The following is an 11,035-nucleotide window of genomic DNA, read 5'->3' on the forward strand; positions in this document are numbered from 1 at the left end:
TCAAATTTTTTTCCTTTGAGTTGAACTGAAGATTGTCAATCAAATTCTCCCTCAAGTTACCAATTCACCACCTGTAAAGAGCTTAAGTGTTCAGACCAGAAGAGAATGAGAAAAATAGCAGAATAAAATGCATTAGAAAGGCTATCAATTTGCTGAGCCCACTATTGACTTTCCCTGAGTGTAAGATGAAATCTGGAAGGCTTAATTGATTTCTGCATCTGTCATTCTTACCTAAACTTCTCATTTAAAAACAACGGCTAAACCCACAGAATTTTACTTGCAAAGAAGGAATCAACACTGGTAGATTATTCTTGGGAGTACATGCCCTTGTTTGTGTATGTAACACCTACAATCTGGAGTACACTCACCAAAGACATAGTATAACTAATCAAAAGCAGCAACGAACAAGACTGCTACCTGTCAAGGCTCCAGTCTGGATTATCTCATGCAGCCACAGGGCTCTAGTTACCTTTGGCTTCTTATACGTGCCTATCCACGTGTTTGTAGAGCACCTGTCCACAGGAGCTGCAATCTGGAATGCTAGCTACTGTCACAAACGCAAAACACTCTTAATTCCAAAAGGTGCCTCTTAAGGCCTCATGGTATTTAAGAAAAGAAACAAAGACCATCTGTTACTGCAAGCTAAGTAACAATCGTGTTATCTACACATAAGGAAAATGACCAAAAACTGAACTGTCATACACAATTACATCCCAAAAACATATAGTGCCATCTTCATTACAGTTTTTCTCTTTGTTTTTTTTTTCGTTGTTGAAAACACTAAATAGTATAGAAATCTTCCTTTAAAATAGGAAATTGGTCTTTATTAACATTTTGCAGAAAAACCAAGACAAACAAAGTTTTTAAAATAACCATTCTGGAAGTAAAAGTGTTAAAACTGTATTTCTGACTAAATACAAAAAGGAACTGAAGTACACATTTAAACAAAATACAGAGGACAGTTGAGATACTTGTATGTTGATGCAGCTCTTCACTGGAAGAAAAAAGAAAACAACCAAAAAACCCCACTAGTACAAGTCATTAGTATTCCTTACCTTGGAACCTGCCAACATAGTTCCCAACATTTTTGTTCCTTTTCCAATACCAACCACTGCAAAGACAGAAGGAGAAATGCCACTTCAAAACCAGCTCTGCACTTCCCTTATTCAACACCATTCACCTCTAAATATTATGCTAGTCAGAAATACAGCCTTTCATGCTCTGTTAGCATATAAAGAGAGTCAACGCTTATGAGAAAGTATCTCTGATGTTCAAACAACATGGGACTAGTGAAAGGAAAAAAGTCTAAAGCAGAAGATAAATAAGCTTAACCTATTGTTAAAATGCTTTAATTCAACCCTAGATTTATTTACCTTTTAATCACCAAAGAAATGGATAGTGCAATTAACACCGTCTCTGGTTTGATGAAGGCTATGGCTCACTAATAATGAATCTAGCCTTCACTGTAACTAAATAGCCCTTTTAAAGGTTGATAGTGACCAAGAGTAATACAGCCAAGATAGCATAATGAAATTGTTTATCAGGCTTACAGCAAGAAAATAATCAAAAGGTCCAACTGCCTCTGTCAAAAATCTTTTATAATCAAACCTTCCTATCATTGTGTATGTACAGACAATCTTTTCAATCATAAACCACTATTCTGCAAAACAACAATCAGTCAGCTTTTCATAAAAGAAAGACAGAAAAAGAGCTCTATTTTATATTTTACTTTAAAGTTTTTTTACAACAAGGTGCTTTCCTTGAATATGCTTTCCTATTGATTTTCTCCACATACGGCATTCCTAAGAAACAATGAAAATTTTAGAAGGAAATTAGTTTTGTGTACAACTCATGAAATAGGTAACAGCTTATGTCCCTGATTTTAATAAAACTACAGGAGTTAAGGGAGCTTGCAGGAAATCATCTTTGTGTTAACCAGGAGCCAGTTCCAAAAACATCAAACTGACAATGAACTATTTTTTTTTTTAAACAAATACTTGTGCTGTAATGTTTCTCAATCTTTACACTCTGAGACTCATTAGATTACTTCTTATTCTTGATTACTTCTCCTCTTGTTCCTGAGGGTTTTTAGTCACACATGCCCTTGTGCTTTTGTTTACCATCAGTTCAGCCTGTTCCTGTCATATTTGCCAGATAGGAAAGAGCTCCAACAAGGCTGAGAAAAGGAGATAAGCACACAGATAAAACTTTATAACCAAGCAGTTTTCTTGCAACGTGATGACATCACTGACACTTCAACATAACTGCTGAGCTGAAATTTGCTGAAGAGTGTCAAGAGATTCAATAGGATAATTTTAAAGACATTGAATGCTTTTGTGAACAAGACACTAACAATTTTCCCCATTAATCATCAGCTTGTGTAGCATGTGTATTATTGAAACTCGACATAGACTAAACTTGCCAGACTACACAGAGCATAACAAGGTTTAACTGAATTTTTAATTTTGATGCTTTTCACCTTTTCTTCTACTGTGGAAGCATAATTCATAATTGCCATATAGAAACAAGCCAAATATCTACAATTCCCATTGTAAAGCGAGAAATGCTAAACTGGAACCACAGCCCTAGACTGATATTAAAAGAAGATACTCACTAAGACTTGCCCTACGGTTCCTTGCTTCTTATATCTAAAATATGAGACCTAACGTCGAGTAGAATTTGAGTCCTAGCTCCCACCACCTTCCAAATGCAATGGAAGCCACAGACAAGTACAGACAAAAGATTTTCCCTCTCAGAAAGCAGTCACTCCAGGCTCCTACTAGTGCAGGGCCATCATATGCCACCTGGTCTCTAATCACAGAATGGCTGGGGTTGGAAGGGACCTCTGGAGATCTAGTCCAATCCCCATGCTAAAGCAGGTTCACCTAGAGCAGGCTGCACAGGATCATGTCCAGGTGGGTTTTGAGTATCTCCAGAGAAGGAGACTCTACGACATCTCTGGGTGGCCTGTTCTAGTGTTCTGTCACCCTCAAAGTAAAGAAGTTTTTCCTCATACTCAGATGGAACTTCCTGTGTTTCAGTTTGTGCCTGTTGCCCCTTACCCTGTTGTTGGGCACCACTGAAAAGAGTCTGGCCTCATCCTCCTTACACCTGCACTTAGATATTTCTAAGTGTTGATACAATCCCCTCTCAGTCTCCTCTCCTCCAGGCTAACCAGACCCAGCTGTCTCAGCCTTTCCTCATAAGAGAGATGCTCCAGTCCCCTAATCACCTTTGTAGCCCTCTGCTGGACCCTCTCCAGTAGTTCCTTGTCTTTCTTCAACCGGGGAGCCCAGACCTGGACACAGTACTCCGGCTGTGGCCTCACCAGGGCAGAGTAGAGGGGGAGGCTAACCTCCCTCAACCTGCTGGCCACACTCTTCCTAATGAGCCCCATGATACCATTGGCCACCTTGGCCGCAAGAGCACACTGCTGGAGCATGGTTAGCGTGTCCACCAGGACTCCCAGGTCCTTCTCTGCAGAGCTGCTTTCTAGCAGGTCAGCCCCTAACCTGTACTGGTGCGTGGGGTTATTCCTCCCTAGATGCAGGACCCTACACTTGCCTTTGTTGAACTTCATTAGGTTCCTCTCCGCCCAGCTCTCTAGCCCGTCCAGGTCTCGCTACATTGCAACACAGCCTTCTGGTGTATCAGCCACTCCTCCCAGTTTTGCATCATCAGCAAACTTGCTGAGGGTACACTGTCCCTTCATCCAGGTCATTGATGAATCAGCTGAACAAGACTGGACCCAGTACTGACCCCTGGGGAACACCACCAGCTACAGGCCTCCAACTAGGCTCTGCGCCACTGATCACAACCCTCTGAGCTCTGCCATTCAGCCAGTTCTCAATCCATCTCACTGTCCACTCATCTAACCCACACTTCCTGAGCTTACCTATGAGGATGTTATGGGAGACAGTGTCAAAAGGCTTGCTGAAGTCAAGGTAGACAACATCCACTGCTCTCCCCTCATCTACCCAGGCAGTCATAAAACCATAGAAGGCTATCAGATTGGTCAAGCATGATTTCCCCTTGGTGAATCCATGTTGATTACTCCTGATAACCTTCTTTTCCTCCACATGCTTAGAGATGACATCCAGAATGAGCTGTTCCATCACCTTTCCAGGGATGGAGGTGAGCCTGACTGGCCTGTAGTCTCCTGGGTCCTCCTTCCTGCCCTTTTTGAAGTTTCACTCACATGCCATAGATCAGTGACCTCCGTCTCCAAGGTCCTTCCTCATCTACATTTCCTGTCAGTAGGAAAAGAAATATAAAAGTGTATTTTCTGATGAAAAGCAGTGCCCAGTTATTTGCAGTACACTTGGCACACTAAGCAAGACTCTGTATCAACTAATTCCCATGAACAAAGTTATAGATGTGCAGTACATAAAATCTGGGAAACAGCAGTACAGATCAAGAAAGGTTAGAGGTTTCAGAAAATAAATACTTCTATTATGCTACTGTCCATGAAGAAAGCAAGCTTTCTGCCCCACCACCCTATCCCAAAAGGCAGCACACATTTTCTGAATAACTTGTTTCTGTTGTGTCCTTCCCTATCTCCTCACTATCCTAGCCAAACACACGAGAAATCTGGGCACATTCCCTTTCCCATTCTCCTCCAGTTTTGTCCTTTCCAGTCTAACTACCACTGATTTTTCTCTGTGTTTTGCATGGCAGTGGAATGAAAGATCCTGTGCCTTTTTTTAATCGCTCCATAGCATATTAAGGTGATGCACTTCTCTGTCTTGGTAAAGCACATCAAGCCCAAGTACTTTCTGTCATGCCACAGGAGCAGGCTTTGGAGACTGCTGGGTATCAGAGAACAGTAGGAGAAGCAATTAAGAAGCCTGAGTGATTTTTCTTTTCCTATGGATCAATGCTGTTGACTTCCCACAATGAGCAGTAGCATGCTCGAAAGGAACATCTGTGTAAAAGGAAAATGTCCACTTCAGCAATACACACAGTACTCTCCAGTGAGCGGCCACACAGTACAGGAAATTGGAACAAAATGAGCTTACTTCTAGCCCAAGAATGTTTCATTTTGCAATGTTCACAGGTGACAGAGAAAGACAATTACCAGCCTACAGGCCTCTACTAGCAACACTCTCAGCAAACAACATCCCTTTGAAGCACAGCTCTTCCTGAGAGAAATCATTACATCAAAACTCAGTGGATTTACTTTCAGTGTATACTTATAGTTGTACCTGTTGATTTTCAATACCAAAAAAGCATTGCTGTTATTTCTTCTAGCCAAGTAGAGCTACAAGGCTACAATTTAAGCAAGCTATAGTTTGCACGTTACTTATCAACGAAACTGTTGGTGACAATGAATGATATGGGAATAATCCAGCCCAATGGTCACACAGCTGAGTTTTCAACACCAGTAGTTGATACATCCTGTTCCTCAATAAAACAAACGAATTTGATAAATGGATTGGTATCAAAATTAAAAGACAAAATCTCTTTGATGACTCTTCTTTATGGAGCAAGACAGGACAGGAAGCGAAAACTGTTTCTGTGCTGAGCCTCAAAAAAAGCAGCAGCTGAATTGCTCTTATACATCTTTCATTTGGCGAGTATTACAACCCAAAAGGCTCCCTCAAAATCCCAGAAAAGCATTAGTTTAACAACAAATACTTTAGAAAATTATGATGGCTATAAATCCCCAGCTTAAGTAAAAAAAGCCATCAATTTCTGAGGTAATTTAGAATTGATTACACAAGAGTCTGTATTTTCATGTAATAACTGACAAGTTATTTCAGGAGTGTAGGGGAGGGGGGAATATAGCCTTCTGTTAAGAAACACATTATATGCATGTAAAAGTATATGCAGAGGAAATTTCACCCAGACCACTCTTCCACAATAACCTGTCCTTCCCGCAAAACCACAAAGCCTGCCACGTGTATCCCAAATTGTTCCTCCACCTCTGATTTCATGTAGGCATTAAAATGTTTCCTAAAATCTTCTTATGATGACTGTATTATTTATATTTTTCATTACCCAGAACTCCTGCTGCTGCACTGTCCAACGTCCCACCATGTCCAATTTTCAAAACCTGCTTTCTTTTGTTCCCATTTGTTTGCACACCAGCTTCTGCAAATAGAAATTGAAAGGAAGCATTATAGGATAACCTTAGAACATAGGAAAAATAGCACGTATTTCCACACTGCTAAAGGAGATAAAAATCAATTACTTAAACTATGAATTAGTAGTGCAGAAATTGTTGTACAGAATAAGACCAATGATTCATCTAGATCTATTCCCAACCTCAAACAATTTGCAAGCTATTTTCACTTAGATTCTAATCAAGTATTACATACCATTATAAACATGTTTGGACACTACTACTGGAAAACCTAGCAGAAAGTTCACCAGTGAAGTTTCATCAACAAAGCATACAAGAACTAGCAGCAGAGTCCCTGAAATCATCTATTATACACAAACTTTATGCCACATAATCTGAGTATTTACTTCCACGTAATGAGTCATGTTTATTCACATGTACGCAGCCCTACGGAAACTCTGCAATGGACTGAACTTGCTCACTGCTGCTTTCAAGCTGTCAGAGCATCTCAACCCACCATACCTCCTATGCAGCTGATGACTTGAGGAATTTCGCACAATCCAATGCCCTTTATTTATTAGTATTAAATATGACAAACGCTCTAAGCTCCCTTACCTATTCCTGTTATCTCTTCATTACACCTTTCTTATCAGGGAACCAGACATGGTCCGGCTAAGTCTCTTCCATAGAAAGCTGAATCGAAGTCTGTGCCTACATTACAGTCCACTACAGAGTAATTCAGCCTGAATAAGCACTCACCAGCATGAAAGTATGTTCTCACTTCATCAGCAAGTGTCCAAAAACCCAGATTAGATGATCAAGCCCCCATATCCATTATAAAGAGACTCTAGGCCATAGTCCCTCACACCTTTGCAATGATTGCACTTTTTTCCCTAATATCTGACACCCAGGCTTCCCTGTATTCAGAAAAAGCAGTTTCTGCAGACTGTGCCCAGGACTTTCAAACTCCTCAAAACAGTGTGGTTTTCACTCATTTGGTGATTTTTTTTTTTTTTTTTAACGGCAATAGGCAGTGGGACCAAAGCAGAGCATCCTGCCATTGCTGTGCTGCAGCGCTGCTGCTGACACCCACCCATTCTGGCAGACGGGTGCACGCTGTCCCTGGGGCCACGCTCAACAGCTCTCCAACCAAGCTGGGATCCCCTGCACTGTGCACTGCAGGACTGGAGCTTTCTGGCTGGGGCAAATCTCATCCCCGTTCAAAACAAAGGCACACATCATGCTGTACCTTAGGCAGTAACAGGTGCCTGCCCCAAATAAGCAAGTGGTGAATGCGGCCTTACAGCTCACCGTGCAGCGTGACCAACACGCTGAGTCTCGCAGGGACCCAGCAGCTCCACGCAGCGAGCCAGAACGTATCCAGGAATGGCTCCATTCCCCAACCTGGGCCAGGCCATGGCTGTGAACTACCACAAAAAAAAAAAAAAAAAAAAAAAATCAAGCCCTAGTTCTCCTATAGTTTTCTGAATACTGAGAAAGAGGCTGCAGTGGCTTGACAAGGGCTGTGTTCCGGCATCGTAACGCTACCACACGACGCCCATCCCGCTGCCATGCCGGGCAGGGCACCCCTGGCCAAAACGCTCGAGGGGTAAATGCGTGTTCGCTTCGGGCCTGCCTGCTCCCACCCTAGGACCGCGGGCAGGGCCTGCACATACCTCCCTGCCACGAGTTCCTCGCTTCACCACCAAGCCCCTACCTCGGCCCTCCAGGCCCAAGCGGGGAAGCCCGCCCTTCGCCTCGCCTCCCCCGGCCCGCAGCCTACCTGCCAGCAGCCTCTCCTTCAGGAGGTTGAGCACGCCGGCCGAGGTGGGCCCCTTGGGCTTGTACACCGCGAACAGCCCGCTCAGAGAGAAGAGCTTATCGGCCGACTTGCCCAGCACGACGCCGCCCGCCTCCCTGGCCGCCATGCTCCCGGCAGGCCCCGCCGAGCCGGGCCGCCCGCCTTCCGCCCCGCCCGGGGGCTGCTGGGAAATGTAGTCCGCCGGCGGGGCGGCCCTGAGGGGCGGCCGTGCGGGGCGGGAAGGCGGGCACCCCCCAGCACGGCCCCGGCGCAGCGCCCGGCTGCCCGGCGGGGTGCCTGCCGCTGGGAGCCCCTCAGCCCAAACGAGGAGCCCGTAAGGAGCTCCACCAGGCACGGGGGCTTCCTGCAGGCTTTGCCGGGGAAGGTTGCTAAGCGGGGTGCCTGTGTCCCCGCGCCCATCTCGGCCTTAGTCGTCGTACCTTCGTTGCCCAGCTTGAAAGAATTATGTTTTGCTGACTCGTTGCTGAGTCCATTAATCTTGTCTTTTTAGGGGTCATGTAAGAGAGTGCTGGGAAGGCAGGCTTCTCTTGGGTCTCTCGCCTCTGCACAGGAGGACAGAATCATAGAATCATAGAATCGTAGAATCATTTAGGTTGGAAAAGCCCTTTAAGATCATCCAGTCCAACCATTATCCTACACTACCAAGTCTACTCTAAACCAGTCAAGGGTAGACTAGACTAAACCATGTCCCGAAGCACCACATCTACCCGTTTTTTGAACGCTTCCAGGGAGGGTGACTCCACCACCTCTCCAGGCAGCCTGTTCCAATTCTTGACCACCCTTTCTGTAAAGAATTTTTTCCTAATTTCCAACCTAAACCTCCCCTGGCACAGCTTAAGCCCATTTCCTCTCATCCTTTCACTTGTTACTTGGGAGAAGAGACCAACACCCACCTCACTACAGCCTCCTCTCAGGTAGTTGTAGAGAGCGATAAGGTCTCCCCTCAGCCTCCTCTTCTCCAGGCTAAACAACCCCAGTTCCCTCAGCCGCTCCTCATAAGGCCTGTGCTCCAGACCCTTCACCAGCCTTGTTGCCCTTCTCTGAACACGCTCCAGCACCTCAAGGTCTGTCTTGTATCGAGGGGCCCAAAACTGGACACAGTATTCCAGGTGCGGCCTCACCAGCGCTGAGTCCAGGGGGACAATCACCTCCCTGCTCCTGCTGGCCACACCATTCCTGACACAAGCCAGGATGCTGTTGGCCTTCTTGGCCACCTGGGCACACTGCTGGCTCATGTTCAGCTGGCCGTCGACCAACACCCCCAGGTCCTTTTCCGCCAGGCAGCTTTCCAGCATGGGGGTTTTCCTCTTCAGGCCTGATTTGCACAGGCTCATTTCCCTGACAGCACTCCCAAGGCATTTAAGCAAGCTGTGCTTGAGCAAGGCACCGAGAGCTTGGCTGTTTCATTCATGCGTTTCATTTATTCACTTGTAAGAGCCTGCAGATGAAACCACGAAGAGACACTGTTACGGGGAAGTAAACACATGGTTAGCTAAGGGCTCTGCATGTCCCCAGCCTTTCCCAGAGCTCGAGAGAAGCAAATCTTCCTGCTGAAGTCAGCGGCTCTCTCTGCAGAGAGCAGGATCAAGGCCCCTGTGTGGTTTTTCAGCCCGTACCGCAGTCAGCAGCTCGCTCCGCGCCTGCTCGCGCCTTCCACAGCAGCTCCACGGGGCCCAGAGCTTCCAGCTGCCGCCTGCCACCGCCGCATCCATGAGACGGGCAATGGCTTCCTGCCCCCAGCAATGCCGACCAGCCTCCCCGGCACGCCTCTTGTGCGTGTTATTAATGAGGCACCTTATTTGCTTAGGTCTCACTACATAGCTGTAATCTGGCTGTGGAAATATTTGCTGTTACCATAAGCTGCGAGGGTGGATTCCCTGGTGAGTGGTACAGGTGGCCGTCATTGCAGGGCATGGAAATGAGGTGTCAGAGTCCTTCTCCAGAAGGTAAAATGGCAAAGCCACACTTGGGTAAAAGGTCAGTGGGAAAATTGCTACCTGTGTACATGGAGTTAAAATTTAAGCGGAGTCGTGGAAGGCATGTTGTAAACCGCGATGGAGTTCTTGTTGCAGACATGGTTTAGTCAGGCTAACCGTTTAAAAACTATTCTCGACAATTCCCTGCTAAAAAGAGCTTTGCTCTGTCAGTGGGCTCAAGCAAAACTATTTAAACATGACTATTAAGAAATGGTGTTAGTAAGCTTCCGAGCAAGGAGATTGCAGGCCAAGGACTGAAATGCGAACCTGTCACACCGTCACGGCCAGCAGTATCAGGTCAGCAGACTGCTCTGAAAACATCGGAAAGGGCCAGAGGGAGATTACGCAGAAATGAGAGCTCCACTGTTGGCATAAAGATGTCCTTAATGCAAAGAGCGCCTCAGCTTTCCAATAATGCAGTGGCAGATGGGGCCTGTGAAAAAACTCCCTGTACTGCCTTCTCAGGACTGACCTAAGCAGAGAATTGTCTAAATGATGTAATTAGCCTGACACAGGCACAGGGCACAAGCTGAAGGTCACTGTCTGACTCCCAGTACTGTTTCCACAAATTGCAGGAAGCTTTTTTTCTTTTTTCTTTTTTTTTTTTTTTTTTTTTTTGAGGACAGGGTTTCAGGTGTCTAAAGAAACTACCCCTACTCTCATTTTTAGTATTGAACAGGAAGTTCTTGTAGGTCTCCCAAACTTCTGCATCAGCAATTAAAACACAACACTTTGTTATTGCAGCAGATGGAGTCTTTGAAGGCTTAGAAAGAAGAGGTTTGCTTTGACTTCAGTGGGCATTGGATAAGGGCCCAAAATAAGAATTGTGAAAAACTATTAATGACTGTCAGTATTTTAGTGAGCTGGAAGTATAAGTGTACATAAATCACCCATGGCACTCTTCATGGGGCAAGGTTATTCAGCATTCAAAATGGGGGGAATAATGTACCAAACTGTTCATCTCAAGGGCATTATTTCAGATTTGCCTCATGTTGCTTGTGATTAAAAGTCATTACCATCTGCTCAGTAGCCTATTTGAAATGAGATGTTTATCTCCAACGATTCCCAGCCAAGCCAGGATCCAGAACAACCAAAAGCATGATTAGAGTTACTGACTTTATTTGCAACCTTAATAAAGGGGCTCAGTAAATGGCTGAAAGGACAGTGTTGTTT

At 45.1% G+C, this 11,035-nt stretch overlaps 1 protein-coding gene across 1 annotated transcript in view; it reads right to left on the reverse strand.

Annotated features, from left to right (window-relative positions):
* Positions 1 to 7,992, reverse strand: part of TRUB1 (TruB pseudouridine synthase family member 1) — a 30,126-nt gene extending 22,134 nt beyond the window's left edge. The window contains exons 1-3 of the mRNA XM_075717749.1: positions 7,848 to 7,992; positions 6,001 to 6,093; positions 1,056 to 1,111 (exon numbers count right to left, since the gene is read on the reverse strand). Coding sequence (XP_075573864.1) covers positions 1,056 to 1,111; positions 6,001 to 6,093; positions 7,848 to 7,992 — 294 coding nt within the window. The remainder of the gene's footprint in view (positions 1 to 1,055; positions 1,112 to 6,000; positions 6,094 to 7,847) is intronic.
* Between the last annotated feature and the right edge of the window lie 3,043 nt (positions 7,993 to 11,035).

Source organism: Pelecanus crispus, chromosome 10 (genome assembly GCF_030463565.1).
Source record: "Pelecanus crispus isolate bPelCri1 chromosome 10, bPelCri1.pri, whole genome shotgun sequence".
In the NCBI taxonomy this organism is placed as follows: Eukaryota; Metazoa; Chordata; class Aves; order Pelecaniformes; family Pelecanidae; genus Pelecanus; species Pelecanus crispus.